This window comes from Lactuca virosa, chromosome 1 (assembly GCF_052849685.1).
Source record: "Lactuca virosa cultivar CGN04683 chromosome 1, Lactuca_virosa_CGN04683_v6, whole genome shotgun sequence".
Taxonomy (NCBI): domain Eukaryota; kingdom Viridiplantae; phylum Streptophyta; class Magnoliopsida; order Asterales; family Asteraceae; genus Lactuca; species Lactuca virosa.
Window position 1 is genome coordinate 154,868,427 of NC_136426.1, and position 19,637 is coordinate 154,888,063.

At 36.8% G+C, this 19,637-nt stretch overlaps 1 protein-coding gene across 1 annotated transcript; it reads left to right on the forward strand.

The window, feature by feature from the left end:
• Positions 1-336: 336 nt before the first annotated feature.
• LOC145122433 (F-box/FBD/LRR-repeat protein At1g13570-like) lies at positions 337-3,416 on the forward strand. The gene is made up of 6 exons (XM_079058040.1): positions 337-421; positions 1,091-1,268; positions 1,407-1,923; positions 2,287-2,457; positions 2,537-2,831; positions 3,210-3,416. Exons 1-5 carry the CDS (start codon positions 415-417, stop codon positions 2,723-2,725), a joined length of 1,062 nt encoding a protein of 353 aa, XP_078914166.1. The 5' UTR covers positions 337-414; the 3' UTR covers positions 2,726-2,831; positions 3,210-3,416.
• The last annotated feature ends 16,221 nt before the right edge of the window (positions 3,417-19,637 follow it).

Here is a 19,637-nt window from a genome sequence, read left to right on the forward strand (position 1 = left end):
TAATTAGCAGTGAAACATGCCCGATTAAATTTAATAAACAAATACACAAATGTCGAACTCTTCCTGAATATTCCTTTTTGAGATAAAAAAATAATTGTAAAATTAAATATTTCGCATATTGGATATCCGAAATATGCGAAAATTCAGAATATGACTATCCGTATCCGAATCCGAATCCGAAATACCGGATATCCGTAAATTCGCGTATCCGAAATTTCGGATTATTTCGGATCGGATTTTTCGTATGCGGGTATTTTTGAACACCCCTAATTTTGATGAGGGAAAGGAAGGCCCCAGAAAGGTGACGCGGAAAAAATGAGGGGACACGCACCCTCTGGTGATAAATATGATACCCAAGCCAAACCAGAAATGTAAACCCTAAGACGCCAATACTTCGACATTTTCTCCATTGGTATGATGGGTAAGTTTCTACTTCATAAACTTACATGTTTTTAATTCATCGAAAGTCCTGTGCGAAAGAGATTTCGTTTAGGATTTCTTTTGCTCATTCCATTTGGAAATGTAAACCCTGTTTTGGGTAGTCGTTGTCAATCATCACGTGTCCACTGGAAAACAGAAATCAGGAAACCGATTTTCCGAATATTTATTACATTAGTTTGAATATGAAGGCTATAATCTAGTTTTTGCAAGTATGAAGGGTATATTATGTGGTGATGTAAGTTGTTTTAAGTTGGGTTTTGTCAGGGGAAGCCATTGATGCAACTAGAGAAATTGTATCCCTGTCAAATGCAATAAACCAATAGAGAGGATAACCCCTGTATGGTTTTGTTCCATGAGTCACACTTTTTCACACACAGGTGTCCGAGGTCAGCTTGTTTGGCATATTCCATCACTATATTCCTTTTGGATAGGCAAATAGCTGATATTGCTCTAGGTTGGACACTCTTACAACCATTAAATCATAAGAATTGCAAACAATACAACTTCTATATCATGAGTTATGTTACCACACCTAAAAAGAAAATTTAAGATGAGTATTAGAAATGTGAAGTTGTTGAATTTTTTGATGCCTTCCTTTTCTTTGAAATAACTTAATCCCATTTTTTTTCTTTTCTGAATCTAATGACAGAGAATTATAGAGTGGGGCTTGTAACTTGTGCTAAAGAAGATAGAATCAGTAACTTGCCTGAACACTTGATACACTCAATCTTAGAGCGGGTCCCGCTTGAAGAGGCTGTAAGGACAAGCATTTTATCAAAAAAATGGAGGTACAAATGGACCAAAATGACAGCACTTGTTTTTGATGAGTAGTTCTCTAAAAAGTTTGCAAAAAATGGAGCTTTTGGTCGTAATGGGTTTATAAGGATCATAAACAAAGTCTTGTTCTTTCACAAGGGTCCTATCTTGAAATTTCATATCCATATACCAAATATGTTTCTTGATAGCTTTGAAGAAGTTGATCATTGGGTGCTATTCTTATCAAGAAACAGTGTCAATGAACTCCTCCTTACCAATTTGAATCGCCGTTATGAACTTCCTTCTTATATGTTTTGTTGTCTAGAATTGACAAAGTTGAAACTACACAAATGTTGCTTTACGCCACCACTTGAGTTTGAAGGATTTCTCAATCTTGAAGAACTCCATCTGGAGGATATTGATTTTGGGCCTAGCTTGTATGGAACTAAGGTCAACCTACCACGGCTTAAGAAGTTGTGCCTGATTAAATGCACAAATGTCTACAATTTCAACATTAAGGCTACAAAACTGCAGCAATTGATTGTCCATGCTTGTCCTGATGCCATGTTGCTCCGGTTATTGGATAGTCCGTGCCTTTTTTTGGTTTCTATTGCTTTTGAGAAACCCGTACAAGATTTTGTAGGAGTTGAAAAAATGAATTTGGCCATAATGTTGAGTAACTTGTCCAAAGTTGAATACTTTTATATCAACAGTCTTTTTCTTAAGGTATGATATAAAGGAAAACCTTTTATGCTTAACCTTCGCTCTTCCTTAACTGGAGTTTATTGGGTAAGTTAAAGAGAAATGGCACAAAAAGCACCCGGGATACCAGGTTTGCCATCTTGGGTTAGAAAATGCGATCTCAAAATCGTCAAAAAATCGAAAAACACAAAACAAAAATGAAAATGCAGTGTCAAAATCGAAAAACGTGAAAACTAGTGTCTTTTGTGCCATTGAATAAAATTGGAAAATGTGATGTTCGATTTAAAACAAAAAACAATGCACTTTCAAAATCAAAATAAAGAAAGTGAAAACATAGTTTCTTTTGTGCTATTTTCCCTAAGTTAAAATCTTACTTTCATCTCACAGTTTTTGATTGCAGAAAAGATTCCAAAATTGCTTCCATGTGCGATTAGTAGTTTAAAGCACCTGTGGTTGCTGGATATTCAACTTGGTGATTTGAATCAACTTCATGCTGTTCTTTGTTTTCTTCGAAACTCACCTAATCTTGAAAAACTGTTTGTTAGGCACTTTGATATGGTAAAGTGAAAAGTGTTAAAAGTATGTATAATACAAGAGTTGGGAGCTAAACTGTGGTTGCATATTTATGTTGTTTCAGGATCCCCGAGTAGATGTGGGACCAGCTTCAGATCATTTTGAATCCCCAAACTGCTTGGACTCTACATTGGATCAGTTGAAAATTGTTGAGATGACATGTTTAAAAGGATCAAAACCGGAACTGCTTTTTATAAAGCTTCTTCTTGCTCATTCCCCTTCTCTCCAGAAGTTTACCATTAAACCGAGTTGAGCTTCTGATGTTCAAAAAAGATATGACATTGCTAAAGAGGTAATGCAGTTCCCTCGAGCATCAACAAAAGCAAAAATGTTTTTCTTGGATCCGGAACCATTATCATGTAAGAATCTTCTCTCCTTTAACGTTTAAACACCCTCTTATTTATCCTATTTGCTTTCCTACCCTTACTTTCACAAAGGACCTTGGTCGTTGGTTTTTCATATTTTTACTTTTTAAGTCTTTGAAATAAAACAAACACCTATTACAATCCAACAAAGTTTGTTGCTTATATTTGTTTAAGCATAAGATTAAATAAAAAAGGACCACCATATTGAAAGTTATAGTAAGAAACAAGAGCTCCATGGACTACAGATTTCAACCATTAGGAAACCAGGAATTTGTAACGCCCTGGTATCTTATGATTTAATTCAAAAGATTCCTCTAATTGTTACTTGATTTTTTTTTTTATTTCTTGTGGTGCGTTTTAATATACTTGTAGTTATGTGCATGAAGAAGAAACTGATGATCTGGGATTTCTGTTATGCGGATCTGCAGTGACCATAGCAAACAGTCGCTATGTTGAAGAACAAAGGGAAGCTGAAGCTGTGTTTGTGTGTGTGTGTCAAATTACATCTGTTGAAACAGAAATACTAAAGTTTAGTGCTGTTTATTTAGATTAGAAGCTACAGTAGTGTGTATAAAAATACTGGAAAGTCGTTATTTTGACAAGAAGTTTCGTTAATCCTTATGTTAAGTAGCATATGCTCTATGGACTTTGTATGGAAGTAATTTGTTTTTCACTCAATATGGATTGTATTAGGTATTCCACTATTCCTATTAGTTAATACTGAAGACAATTATCATTATGGTTAAACTCAAAGTTGAAAGATTCTTGTCAAACACTGATCACCATTCTTTGCTGTTATTAAACACGAACATGTTTATTGGATTTGCCTTCTCGTGTCTCCGGTCTCGTCCTAATCTCCACCTTCAATGAGCATTGTAATAGTTTAGATGATTTTCAAAATATAATGTTTTAATATGGAAAAAAAATACAATGTTATAATTGTTTGATTTTTCAAAGTATATCGCCTTAGATGACTATTTACTACCTAGCATGGGACCAACAACGACTTTGTTTGTCAGATTTAGCAATGGAATAAATGTCGTTTTTTGTTGTAGAATAGCAATAAATGATCAGTAGTTGCTAAATTGAACGGTTTGATCGCTATTCGCATTTACAGGACTTTTTTTTTTTTTTTTTTTTTTTTCAAAACTGATGATTTAGCCGTCATTACTGTGCTCAATTGTCTAGTAGTGGTGGATTGCAAAGTAGCCATTTGGAGTTCCTTCTTAAAGCATTTCATAAATGCAATAATGAGATACATAGACTATATCAAGCAAATTATGCACATCATAATAAATAAATAAAAGGAAATCCAACGTACAATGTCACATAGACATGTTCTTTATGGTAAATACTCACCTTGATGATCTTCCTTACATGATCTCTTAATATCTTACGAGGTATCTTAACCTACAAATCAAAATAATAATATATAAAATGTGTGGAACCATTACACGCAAGATTTTTTACTACTATGTACACAGTCATGTAATTCCTAGCATAGTTGTACGCTCCACTTGCACAAGTATTCACTTATCGCATACAACTATACCAATAAACTGGACTTAACGGTAACAAAGATCTAAGAAAAACAATCTATTCACTTAAGAATTTTCACAAATTCTTTAGTAAACTTTATAAAATCTCAACTACTACCAAAACTATAATAACATATACCCTTATTTACAATAGACTATACTAATCCTACAAGGAAAGAATTATGTAATTTAGATGATTCCTAACTAATAAAAGGTAATAATAAAATAATAAAAATTAGCCTAATCAAGATATCTTCTTAAATAATATTAGTGAAACTAACTTTAATATAACATTTCTTTTTGAAATTATATATATAAAAATCTAAAATATGAACTTTTTCATGAAAACTTAAGGTGTTTTACCTGATTTTAATTCCCAAATGTTTTCCATCAACATTTAAGAACCAAATTCAATTAGTTTTAATAATTAAAGTTGATAAAAAGAATTACATACTTAATTAATCTGTTAATTAAATATATGAGTTAGGAATAATAAACTTTACTTTTTTTGGGTTTTTGTCATACTTCTTTAGCCACTTTTACACTTTTGGTTCATATATATACTAGGTGGCTTCCTTCTATTACGGTTTTTTTTGGAGTGCTTCTATTCTTTTTTATTTGGAGCTCATTATAAGTTGTATGTTTGTATTTTTCTATGTTAGCATTAATCTTAAATATAAAGAGTAATGACAACAGAGTAGACGGAACACCATGAATCGGGTTTGAATTGGGAATGGTATACTCATGTGTTGTATATAAACACAATTAATCGATATCATAACAAATGACCAAAATTTTGAAGGACCCTAAAAATAACATTTAAAAGATTAGACAAACTTCTTTCTTTCTTTCTTTTCTTTTTTTTTTGGGAAACGACTAACGATTTTATAAAGGGGTCACACCTAGCAAGAAGCTAGATGAGCCCAGCAGGAGAAAGTACATGAGAAAGAAAAAGAAACAAAGAGATACACAACATTAAAAAGAGACAAATGGAGACAAGCTCCAATCATACCACCGAATGCTCCCCTTTGATCCCATGTGTTTTAACCAATAGAAGACCAATGTTTGAATGTCGTCCATAACCTTGGTTGGACTCCTTTTCTCCTGTTTAAAGATCTTGTCATTCCGAGCTTTCCAAAGGCTCTAAATCATTCCATAACATATCATCGTGAATAACCGTCGTTTCTTCGGACATTGACTCCGGTTGGCTGCAAACTGTAAGAGTTCCTCTAGGCTGTCTATGTGCCCAAGATTAATACCACACCACTTCATGATCCAGTTGCACACAATTGATGCAAAGTCATAGTGGATAAAGATGTGATCTGCAGTTTCAACGCAATTCAGATAATATTCACAATTTAGTGAGAATATTTGAACGCCTCTAACTTCCAAAGCCTTCTATGATGGGATTCGGCCCCATTTGGCCCTCCCTACAAAACACAATATTTTGGGTGGACCTCATACAACTTTTTGCGAAAATCTTCCACCGTGTACAACCCATTTGATCCAATTTTGAAACTCCAAGTATCAGGAGTATTTGTCATACGAAATTGTCCCAAAGTCTCTTCAAGGTGTGTTAAGTTTCGATTCAGGTGTTGTGATATCCCCAAATTCATGGTTATTTTAAAAATTTTATTTATGCTTATTGAAAAATCAGAGTATCCATTTTAAAGAATAATATAGCAGAAATTGTTCCCAAAAAACATGATAAAGATATTACTAAAACATTTTTTATTTATATTAAAACATTGGGATGTCATCGTTAATACAGAAACATAAGCATAAACAAACCTTACATTCATTTACACTAATGTTTTACATCTCCTTTAATCTCTCAGTGTAATGTGTCTTCGTATCGATACCTGTGATACAAATTGACTGAGTGGGTCGGGTTGAGAAACCTGGTGAGTACATAGGGTTTTCAACCGACAATAATATAATTATTATGTTTAATCATCAAACAATTGACCCCAATTTCCTAGAGTTGGCAATGGGTCGACCTGGGTTGGATTCAGGTTCAACCCATTTATTAATTGGGTTGATGATATCAACCCAACCCAACCTTTTTATTTAAATGGGTAGATATTTGTAACACCCATAAAAATCAAGCCAATTTAAAACTTTTTCAAACATCCAAAAGCCATTAGTTATTACAACATGTTTTCAAAATAGTTTAATATGAGAGTATCCCAGAAACCATAAGTACAAAACATGAGGATGTTTACGGTCACGCCTTCGTCATGCCAAGTCATCTGAAGCACCTGAAACAATAAACTGAAACCGTAAGCACAAAGCTTAGTGAGTTACCCCCAAAATACCGATACACATACAGTCCAATAACACATGTACAACTAACAGCACGTAACGGGTCCACGGCTTTACAGACTGGAATATCCTTGGCCCCATAGTGTGAGTCTAGATTGCCTACCGGGCCCACATCTCACATCTAGATTGCCACCGAGCCCACAATACGAGTCTGGATTGCCTACCGGGCCCACAACTCGTATCTGGAATGCTCCTAAGGTTTGTTGGCTACCGTACGGAGCAGTACAACCTCAACCCATCCCACATAACATGTCGACATGTAACAGATAAATGCACATACCAATAATCAATAATATCACAGGTAGTCCTACAGGCGTACCAAACTAGCATATCCAACTAGCATGCATATCTAACACATACTTATCATAACAACTACGAGGATATCAATCCAATCGGCCGGCCTTGGTGCCTTAGACCCCTTAGTATAGTGAAGATAACTCACCTGGCACTGCTGAAGTCCCACAGATAAAACTCCAGCTGCTGGTTGACAGATTCCCGAACTGTCATCATCAAACAATACCCAATTAATAATTGGGTTCCAAGCCCAAAGTCCAACTCACACTCCAAAGGCCTAAAAGTCAAGCAATAGGCCGAAGCCCAACATATGGCCCAATTTTCTAAATTGGGCCCAGACCTCTACATGGTCTTTCCTTAAGGCCCATCTGTTTATTCTAGTCCAAACTCTTGGTATTCCCATGGCCTAATATCACGTAATCATAAAGGCCCAATTATGGCCCATCAATGGCCCAATTTTCCAAATTGGGCCCAAGACTCTCACACGGATTTATCTGAAAACCCATATAATTATTTAGTCCATTTACTTATTCTTGGAAAGCCCGTTAATAGTCCAATCACCATAGCCCAATGGAAAGGCCCAACACAAAGCCCAAGTGAAATTAGGGTTTCACATAAAATGACAATTAGGGTTAAGTATTTCTCACTTAACCCATTAAGGACTTAATCCATTAAGTTCCTCACTCTACTAAATAAGTCTTATGGTGGGATTGGGTGCAATTCACAATTCCAATGGCCCACATGTGGGTCCCAATAAGTCCAAGGCCCATAAATCCAATGTTAGGGTTTTCCAAACCCTAATTAAGGTTTCTAACCCCATCTTAGCCCAATAGGCCCAAAAGCTAGGTCCTTTGATCAATTAGGGTTCATTAGGCCCATTAGGGCTTCATTGGGCCCATTAGGGTTTCAAGCATCCCAAACGAATCAAACACAACAAGGCAAAGCACACCGCCACCCGACACAGCGGCCTGTGGCGGCAGCCACCACCCTACGGTGGTGGTTAAGGTTTTCTTTTCCATTATCCTTTATCGATTACATCATACAACACAAAACCCTATTAACACACATACTAAGCTAACACACACATCCACACACTCACCCACACACAGCCACCCTTGTGGTGGCCGGTGGTGGTTCATGTGGCAGCGACCACCTCACGGTGGTGACGGTGGCTATCCTCGATTTTCCGGCTATACATAACACAAACACATACTTCAGATTGCATAATACTCTCCAACCACCCACCTGGTGGCTCAAGGCGGAGACAGCGGCGGCTTTGGGATGGCAGTGGTGGCGGCCACCATGGCTGGCGGCCATGGTGGTTCTTCCTCGCTCTCCGGCCAACATCACACGCACCCGACTTCTCGGTTCCATCAGCACACATCTTCAAACACCATACGAGCTGGAGTACCGAGAACACAACCATGTCAGCCGCTTTGGGAGGCAGGCGGCAAAGAAAACGAGCAACAACAGCGGCTATCGGTCGCATCTCACGGTTTTCCGGCGACCCAAGCGGAACCCTTGTTGTTCCCGGCATCACAGGCGGTAGGAATGAGGGTGGCATTCTGACGTCGGCGTTCACGGCTCAAACTGGTCTTCGGCGGTCCACAACAGGGACAGAAACACGGCACAGTCCGTGGTCCATGCCGGCGATGGAAACAGCTACAGGTTGGATGGTCGATGGCTTGCATCAGCTGTTATGGAGGGGTGACGGCTGGAAAGGAAAGATGGTGAAGGTGGCGGCTGGAGATGGCATTATTAGGGTTAGGGCATGGGCAATGGAACAGTTTTATGCCCGATCCATACAAACTATGGACCAAATTGACGGAATTAGTCCCTCCTCCTCCTTTTTCTTTCAAAACCAATCCTTAATTTACCCTTTAAACCCTTGCTCCCATAATTCTTTTCGATATAAGTCCAACAGTTACAAAACAACCCCTCCTCTACAAATTATTCCCAATTAAGATCCATAAATTACCATTTCTACCCTGGCGTCAAGAATCCTTCTCAAAATAAGTCTGATATTTACTCTTTAACCCTCGGAACTCAAAAATATATCATTTGGCACCATCAAACCAACACCCCACTAATTATTATTTGTTTTGGGGCTATAATAATCTAAAATAATAATAAAATTACTTCTCGGGGGTTTCAGGTTTATTATTTAATTATTTTATTTTAAATGGGATGTTACAATTTTCCCCCACTTAAATTTGATTTCGTCCTCGAAATCATTTCTTATCATTCCTTACACGCCAAACAACTTGAACTACATGGCTACTATCCCGAGCATAACCCTAGCCTTTCCAATGCAACCGTAAACAATCATCGCAGGGTTCTAAAACCCGAGGATAAACGAATTCCTTGCAATATGATCTCGTTTACTCAATCTGAAATCTGAAGTCTCGAGATGGACTGGCTTCCTGACAGACCGCCCACACTGGATCATTGCCGAGTTCATTACATTTACCTCCCCACTGGCTACTCAACTACTAATAACTTGGGGTTCCCACCCGAAAACTGATTCACAAATCCCACCCTGCTACCTGTAATTCTCTTCTTGACAAGAGATTAGGTACTCCTTCAAGAGAAACTCGTTCCATAACCAATTCCCAGGGATATAATGAACAACGAGATGCAAACTGGGAGATGAACCCTTTTAGGATTGACAAGACAATGCTTTCTTTATCCCCCGGATCAACGTACATATGATAACCGGCTTATATGCACAAACACTCACACCTGGCCCAATCAGCCTCGGGCTGGAATACCAGGCATGCCTATGACGGGTCCTGTCATCCTCAGGATGGAATACCCTCGTATCCTGCACATGTTTGGCCCAATCAACCCTCGGGTTGGAATACCAAACACGCCATATCCAATCAATCATAATGTCCAGTCATCCTCGGGATGGAATACCCTAGATCAGAATACCACTATATACGAAAATAAGGTATAAGCTCATAAACTCTTCGCACAAAATCTTCTGATTCCTCGCAGCCGATTTCGGCTCTCCTGAAACTCAACAATGTGTCCATTCCGAAAGCGCTCCAATAAAAGAAATAAACTACTAAGATCACTAGACCCACAACCTATGACTGGAATACCCCTACAAGGCCCTCAACATAGGTCTGGATTGCCTCTGAGCCCACAACATGAGTCTGGTATGCCCTTCCTGGACCTCAGCTCATGAGTGGAATGCTCCTGATAAACTATCTGTTGGGTTTTGGTATAATACAACATCCCATGGTGTACATGCAACCCTAAATACCTTGGATCTATGTTTTCTCTATTATACATGCAAATATCATTTTTTCCAAGGTATTATTCTAACTAGCATAATATGAAGAACATATAATATAAATTCTAGTATAATTACATACCTCTTTGTTGTAGCTTTATTCCATGGAGATTAAGAGCCTAGTGCCTCAAGTGTGACACCTCAAATGGTTCACACAACATCACCAACATCTTGGAATAACTTGAGAGAAAAGGTTCCTATGCTCAAATTGGCTAGCCGTCATGTCTACACACACTAGTGCCAATTTCTTGAGCCATGGGGTCCTCATGTATGGTGGCTATTAGGGTTACACCATGTAACTCATGTATTTCCATATTCTTCATGCTCCTGTCAAAACCTCCATGGAGTATCCATGGGTTACTCCATGGGTTTAGCCCAACATAAAGAACTATGGATCATAAGCCCACATATATAAGAATGAATGATTTACACAATCAATCCCCATATATTTTATTAGTCTCCTTTTGATCACATAATTAATTCCAAATTAATTCTTCATCAATACTAATTAAATAATCTGATTTCATATTAATATATTAGAACTTATAATATATTAACAAATCATAATTATCCTTTTCTCATCAAAAGTCTATCCAAATTGTTCCGATGCCATGCAACCCAAATGGACCATGCCAATTGGGTCAAGTACATACCAATTATAGTTATGGACTTAGACACTAATCCAACAGTCTCCCTCTTGGATAAGTCTAAAACTATTATTGCGTATTACTTCGAAACCCAAGTAGCAATCGTAGCTCTTGAAAGCTGTTGTCGAACTCTGAACAAATCAATGACGCTTCCATTAGATAAGGGATCGTATATTCCTCCATTATAGATATCATATGGACTGAGACATGGATTATAATCATTCTCTCTTTCCATTTGTTGTTTCCCGATTTCCGATTTATGACGACCGACTAATTGAACAAATCACATTAGTCCTGGCTTGGCCAAGCACTTCAGGGTGTCATCACTAAATCATCGAGGGGCCCACAAATATCGCTTTTATCCCTTCAAGGGTAAAAGGAATGGATAAACTTCGACTCATATGCTTGTTCTACTACTTGTTGAATCATACACAAAGGCACGTTTTATAACATCAAGTTACCAATGCGTTTTCATACAATCAATGCATAACTAAATCATAGGTAACAAATCATATCTCTAGGTTTGAAGAATACAAGATATTATCGTCTCATGATCACTCGTGATAAAATCCATGAAGTGATTCAAATGAGCGTGGGTTTAATCCAATACTCAGAACTTATGAGCATTCATGAATGTTGCAGCAACTCTTGCTATGTCCACTACCTTGGACATCTACAAACCAGCTTCATGACAGTCTTGATTCATATCTACTTCCAACATATGACCGACTGTGGATGGTTTGAATAACTTAGTCAATCAGGAAGAACGACCTAGTTATTCTGGAAGTCAAAACATGCAAAGTGAAACACAAGAATAATCGAATCCAATATGGTCTCAGAACTTATGAATATAAATAAAACATCTTTTATTTATCACCATATTGATTACCCATCATTCATTGCATACTGTTTCAAACTATCAACTTTATACTTGAATTAAAACAATGGTTGTCCTATGCTCCGAGCATGTACACTATGTTTTCTAGACACTAGTCATGCCATACACCAAGTATGCACACTATGTTTTTCCAAACATTAGTTATGCCATACACCAAGTATGCACACTAAGTTTGTCTATGATCTTTACTTTGTGAAATAGATCGATTGAACATAATTCCAATGATTCTCATTTCACAATCCCAAATCCTTACCGCAAATGCAAGAATTCTAAATTCCTGCCATTTGCCTAAATCTGTTAGATTCTAAACTTATATGCATTGATCCTCTTGTAACGATTATGGACAGAGTCACCAAGACTTGTCAACAGACATTACAGAGTATTCCAATGGAGATCAACTCCATGGAAACGAAGTCTCATATTCAAAGTACATTGCTTTGAAAATCGTTCTTGCATTAAATTTCCTAATCTTACACATATTTAATGAATAACTTCCACCTATGGGAACATTTCCATATTCCCATTTTGACTATCACTCCATAACAAGAGTTGCCGCTTTTCAGAATATGTTAATATGGTCCTTCCGAAATTTAACACTATACTTCCAACTGTCCCTGGGCAACCAATCTTTGGTAAACCTTAGATTGTCCTCGACAATTGCATAATCAAATTAGTCATATCCAGTTCTAGTACTTTTTCCCTTTTAATGCTCTAGGCATTTGGAAAAATTTAGAAGAGATGAATATTATCGCACATGCAATCGATCCTATATCCGAAGCATATGGGACACGATTCATGATGTCTCACATAAAGACATGATACTAGACCAATCTTTTTGCTATAATATTTCTATTTCTATTTGCCAAGCTCTCATAATTCAGATTATGAAAAGGGATGCCGTAATCATAATCGAATTTTAGAACGCAAATAATGGACTCATATATAGAATTTCCTTATGTTGAGCCATTCCAACATAAAATTCATATATATATCATTTACTAAAGATGATTAAAACCTCAATGTAAGCTTTTAGAATTGAAATGAAGTATTATTTACTCTCCCTTAATTATAGCAAAAACAACTTTTCCAACCCCTGCAACTTCAAGAATTGAAACTTTGTTTTCTATAATTAACATTGCTAACTTGCAATACTTATCATAATTATCATGCTCCCACTAACATGATGATTATTAACATAACACGTATGCTCTCACTAGCTTTGACATGTATCAGAAAACAGCTGGACTTCTAGAAGTTAATACTTTATTGACTTTCTTATTAAAGTTCAGATTTCTGATACGAGATTGCTTTGACAAGACTTTATCAAAATCATACACCTTTTCTTAGATAGCTCACATATGTGTCTAAACAATTTTAGAACTATGAAAAGGGATGCCGTAATTATAGTCTCAATTGTTTAGACCTTTTCCATTTCTCATAAGTCCATGTTAGTGTGTCGGTTAACCACACACGGTCCACTAACGACTTTGAGAATGCAAAGATCACAATTGCTATCTACTTAAAATCTACTTAGTGAAAGCGTTTCCTCACCATCATTTTCATGAATCAGAGAGAAACCTTATGACACTTAGATTTTTTATGGTGTAAGTATTCCTATCCATGTGAATTTGTCATAACCTTAATCACAAGAATATGTCAACACAATAGGTTACAAACCTCAAGTTGTGTGCTAGTGATTAACAATAGGTTTACTCTTGATTAGTTGTTGAAACTATTCAAGATCTTTAAGACTCCTACTGTCCTCTTGACATATAAGATTCTCTTGCCAAATATTCTAGAGATAGTGCGGATTCTTTATCAAGACAAACACTTCACACAATTGGCCTTAGTTGGTCTTTGTTTTATCCAAAACATCACAACTTACCAATTTCAAATGTACAAGAGTAGGACACTTTTACTCTTACATTTGAAAAGTGTTATAAACATTTCTTTAAGATATGTCACTCAACTTACAGTCTTGGAGTATGACTCTAAGACTTGTTTTGGAACGAAGTATGACTCATCTTCTTGATTTAACCATTCCAACAATTCAAGACTCCTCTTCTTAGTCATAAGAATGCACGAAGATGTCCTTAGAGGACTAATTGTGACATGATTTCTAAATCATTAAGATGATCACAAAACATGATACTAAAGTACTCTCCCATCTTTTCAGATTTGAGAAACTTTTATCCTTCTGCCTAATTTCATTCTTCTCATTCGTTCTGCCATACATCGAAACATTTCCAATGTTTCAGAATTATACTTAAAGTTGTAAGTATAACCATATTTACTAGGCTTTAGTAAATCATAACGAATAGTCTTATCGATCTTTTGTGGTGGACTTGATCAGTGCACCAGAATGTGTACTCGATCCCTTAGTCCTTCACTTGACTCACATATACATGTGAACAAGGAATTAATCTTAATTTTCCAAAGATGAAAATTCTCATTCATCATACTATACAACTTGCATGATTTCCAAGTTTCTATCCAACTAAAACCTTGGGTGATGAGAATCTTTCCTTATTTGGTAAATTTAGACACTACCAAAAATGAAAGAATCAAATTCGTATTTCCATTATTGCTAGAAATATACAAACATCAATTTTCCATAAGTGCCATTGCAAGGACATATAAAATAAAATAAAATTTTATTTATTTATCAAATGCGGAAAAACTTTCCTTACAATGCAACTTTAAATGGAAACTATGTTATTACATATTTCCTAGCAATCTATCATAACTCTCTAAGTAGTAGCTCAAGAATCCGATCTTCAAACCATACGATTGAAATCCATCTTCGCGATCAGATTCATCATACTCTTATTCTAAGTTCCCTTCCCTTTGCTTGATCCTGCCATACATTAAAAATGTATTAAGAATCTTCAAATAGGAACTTAAGAGAGTTAGATAGTGGACTTACCTGAAGCAGAGTCAAGTTTTTTTACTAGACCTTCTCTCAGATCTTTCAGGTAGTTAAGGCAGCTTCGCAACCAATGCCCATTCCTTTGGCAATAGATACATATGGACCCTTTTGGGATGGTACATGTGACTATCTCAGACTTAGCCATTCTCTTTACCATTTGGTCAACCGAGTTGACTATGGCTGATCCATTTCCATTTGGAAGAGAAAGCTTTTCTGGATATTCAATGTCACCATTGTCAACGTCCATGGAAGTCTGGGAAGTTGATCTTCTTAATCAAATTTGCTCTACCAGTGCTCCAAATCATTGTTGATTCAGCAGCACCAAGCAAATAGATAAGATCATTAAGGGTCATGTCGTAGTCTTTTACATAGTAGACCCAAAGGACGCTCACTATGAGACTTAGAAGGTGACTGAACAACCAACTTTCTCAAGACTTTGACACCCAACTCTCCCGGCTTGTCAATATGTGACTTCATCTCCAAGATGTGAGCACACATAGACCTTGCTTGCCATTAGGGCTTGAGTGACCTTGAACTTGTGGGTTAGGGAAAATAATTGGAGGAGGTGGAGGGAGTGAAGAATGATTTCTGGGACATCATCTTCATTAGGAAAGCTTGCTCCAAAAGTTTTTGGGAAGATCATAGATATCTAAACAAGACATCTTTTGGGAGATATTCAAGATAGTTGATTAATATGAAATATTAAGGCTATGACCCAACGCAATATTTTATAACTTGGAAGAGGGATGCCGTAATCCAAGCTATAGAATATTTGAAGGTAGGCGAATGACGATTCACGAATTTCCACCATGAAAAACGAAATAATTTATTAGGTTTTAATTGGATTTGAAACTCTTAGATCTTTTGAGATTCATTGAACTTTTCAATGGCGTGTTTCAATCTCGATTGTGCCCTCTCAAGTTTTGTGACTGGGATGCCGAGGATCACAAAACAAGGTGTGAATAACCATGCAAATATACTTGGTACCCTTAATATTTACCCCTCAATCGATATGTTGGTTAACCACACGCGCTCCACCGATACTATGATAAACATTAAGTTACCCTTAGCCTACCTTGTTAAATCAAGCTAGTGTGCCGGTTAACCACACACGCTCCACTAACCGACTTAAGCAAAGTGCAAAGTTTAATTTCATGGGTTAGCACCAAATTCACATTTTCCTAAGTAACTAAGATTGGGAATTCATAATAGTTTAGTTACTTAGTATTTATCATTAATACTTTTAATGAAGGGAGAATTATAGTCCTTGTCCTACCCGTTTGGCTAACGACCCTCCACCAGTCAAGGAAGCGGTGGGTGAGAGTGGACACCCATTAAACTGCCATTTTATAGGTAGTAACCTTATACCCCATTATAGATCGGCTTCGTGAATGAGGCCTACTAACGGTAAGACTGACTTGATCTTATACATATATATATATATATATATATATATATATATATATATATATATATATATATATATATATATATTATTAACTTATAATACTATAAAGTATAAGGGTTGAATTTTAACTTTTAAAATTCTAAGGGCTTAACTTGGAACTAAAGTATTCATGAGGGGAAACTTTACAAATTCCAAAACTTGAGGGCAAGTTTTGAAACTATTCAAAACTCTTTGATTTTCATAACTTATGAGTTTAATTAAAGTTTTAGAGACTTAAACGAAGAGACTCTTGAACATCCATAACTTGAGGACAAGTTATGGAGTTCATAAAAACTATTTATGAGAAAAAGACTCTTCATTTTGTAACCTATGACATTATTTATGAGTTTTAAGAATCATAAATGTGTCTTTTCATATAACTTGAGGACAAGTTACAAAAACACATTTTATGAACAATTTGTAGATTAATTTGGATTGAAAACAACTAACACAAAGTTTTTCATTAATCTAAATTAACTCATAAAACAAGGTAACACGAAAAAACTTTTGATAATCCATAACTTATGGAAGTTTCAAAACTCTTAAGATCATAACTTTTAAAAGACTTTTGAGTTCCAAACTTTTATGACAAAATTTGTAACTCCTTAAAAAATTTAGATCAAACTTTTAAAACAAATAAAATAATCATATCATTCTATCTTTTAATAAATTGACCTAATTCAACTCTTGTAGTAAAATGACTCAAATTTTACAAATAATTAGTTTTCCATAAAATCAAGTAATTATCTTAAAATTTGACAAACTTCATGTTTTTTTTCTTTTTGTTTTCAACTTTGAAAATCAAACATTTGCATCAAATATAATAGAAAAAACCCATGGCTCTGATACCACTGTTGGGTTTTTGGTATAATACAACATCCTATGGTGTACATGCAACCCTAAATACCTTGGATCTATGTTTTCTCTATTATACATGCAAATATCAATTTTTCCAAGGTATTGTTCTAACTAGCATAATATGAAGAACATATAATATAAATTCTAGTAGAATTACATACCTCTTTGTTGTAGCTTGATTCCATGGAGCTTAAGAGCCTAGTGCCTCAAGTATGACACCTCAAATGGTTCACACAACATCACCAACATCTTGGAATAACTTGAGAGAAAAGGTTCCTATGCTCAAATTGGCTAGCCCTCATGTGTACACACACTAGTGTCAATTTCTTGAGCCATGGGGTCCTTATATATGGTGGCTATTAGGGTTACACCATGTAACTCATGTCTTTCCATATTCTTCATGCTCCATGGGTTAAAACCTCTATGGAGTATCCATGGGTTACTCCATGGGTTTAGCCCAACATGAAGAACTATGGATCATAAGCCCACATATATAAGAATGAATGATTTACACAATCAATCCTCATATATTTAATTAGTCTCCTTTTGATCACATAATTAATTCCAAATTAATTCTTGATCAATACTAATTAAATAATCTGATTTCATATTAATATATTAGAACTTATAATATATTAACAAATCAAAATTATCCTTTTCTCACAAAAGTCTATCCAAATTGTTCCGATGCCATGCAACCCAAATGGACCATGCCAATCGGGTCAAGTACATACCAATTATAGTTATGGACTTAGACACTAATCCAACACTATCAACATTGTCCAAAAGAAAAGGCCTAACCAACGTCCTTCACAACACCAACCAACGCCGCTAAGCTGAAACCCCACCATGCACGATTCACTTATAGAATAAGTTGTTATCCAATGAAAATCCTACAAACCTTGGTCGCACATGACCCTAGAATAGGATGATTGTCGAACTCTAGATCCAACTTGCAGATTATAATCCAGACCTGATCAAGCACATAAGCCGAACCAACCATATTGCCACCTTGAATACCCACAGATACACACGAAGAATCAATACCACGCACATATTTGGGAATCCCTAACTCCATATTTATTTGCCACAAAGCCCATACTCGATCGAGACTGATTCGATTCTACTAATACCAAACTACTCTGAGAAGACTTTCACAATTATCCCGAAGGTTACCGAAATCCGAGTCCGATACGAATTAAAATTCTATTCCATCGTCGAGGGGAAACATACCCCAAAGACTTAGGAAACATAAACACACTGCATAAGGGAATTGGTGACATGCTCCTAGCTTCTCAACTATCGCCTCTTGAATTCCTTCGGAGAATTCCCGCTCCCTGAGAGGTTCACCGATTAATGCATGTCTGACCATTCTGGAAACCATAATCTAAACAGCAATAGACAACCTTAATTGGCTGACGCTCAACCTGGAAATTCCCAAATTCTGCTGATCAAGCACCGAGAAGACGCGATTCACATGCTGGGAAGTTTTACCGAACTCCCAACTCACACAACCCTCAACCAAACAGCCACTTGGGTTGTCTTCCTTCCTGAAAACGATGCGAAACTTATCCCATTTTCAAAACCGCTCCTACTCCTGAATCCCGGGATAATTCTCCCCCACTTAGATTCGACTAAGTCTTCACAATACATGAAAGTTGGAGAATTCCCAATCGTCCTCACTTTCCAACGATCGATCCGATGACAAACAACTCTTTCCAACTAGTGCTCCATTACCAGCCAATCCCAGTGATCACACACTTCTAAGAACTAGTTAAACACTTCTTGAATCCTAGTGAAACCAACAGTCTCTATGTAACACCCCGTTTAATTAATAAATAAACAAATAAATTAATAACTGTAACTCCAGGACTAAATTGTGAAGAATTTTGATAGTTGAGGGTTGTTTAGTAAATTACGGAGTTGATTTGAAAAGAATTTTTGAAGCGGGGGTATGTTCGGTAATTATTTGGACTTATTATGAAAGAAAATTATGGAATCAGGGGCTAAAGGGTAAATGTTGGATTTAAGTTGAAGAAGATTTTGTGAAGAGGGGCTGATTGTGCAATAAATGACACAAGTTGGAATGAGACACGAGTTTAACCCTGTATCCCATTTCCCTCTCGTTTGGAGTATCGAAACCCTAAACCCACCCTAACGTTCATCAGCCGCCATGTGAGCCTCTCCATCCGCCATCTCCTTCTTCTTCATCTTCCGACCAGACGAGGTCGTCACCTGCTGCCTCGCCGACGAGCACCGCCTCATTTCTGCTGCCAGAGACGTAAGGGAAGCCGGAAGAGCCACCAAGACCGGCGAATGCAGCTGCGTTCGTCACTGTGTGGGTTCTGCGTGACCTGGAGGTTCTTAGTAAGGTCATCCGCCGTTTCTTTTTCTCATTTTCCTCGTTCGTTTCGGTGTTTTGACGCCGTGCTTGAAGGCTGTGAACACCGGCGGTCTTTGAATCGCCATTTCTGCCCATACCGACGACCACAACCTCCTAGTCGGTGGTTGGGAGCCTTGGTCTCGTGTTTTTTTAGGTGCATGGGTTGCTGCCATGAGTTGA

Coding starts and splice junctions, on each gene's coding strand:
- LOC145122433 (XM_079058040.1), top strand. Junction 1,269..1,406: donor ACAGCACTTGTTTTTGATGA/GTAGTTCTCTAA, acceptor GTTTCTTGATAG/CTTTGAAGAAGTTGATCATT. Junction 1,924..2,286: donor TCAACAGTCTTTTTCTTAAG/GTATGATATAAA, acceptor TTCATCTCACAG/TTTTTGATTGCAGAAAAGAT.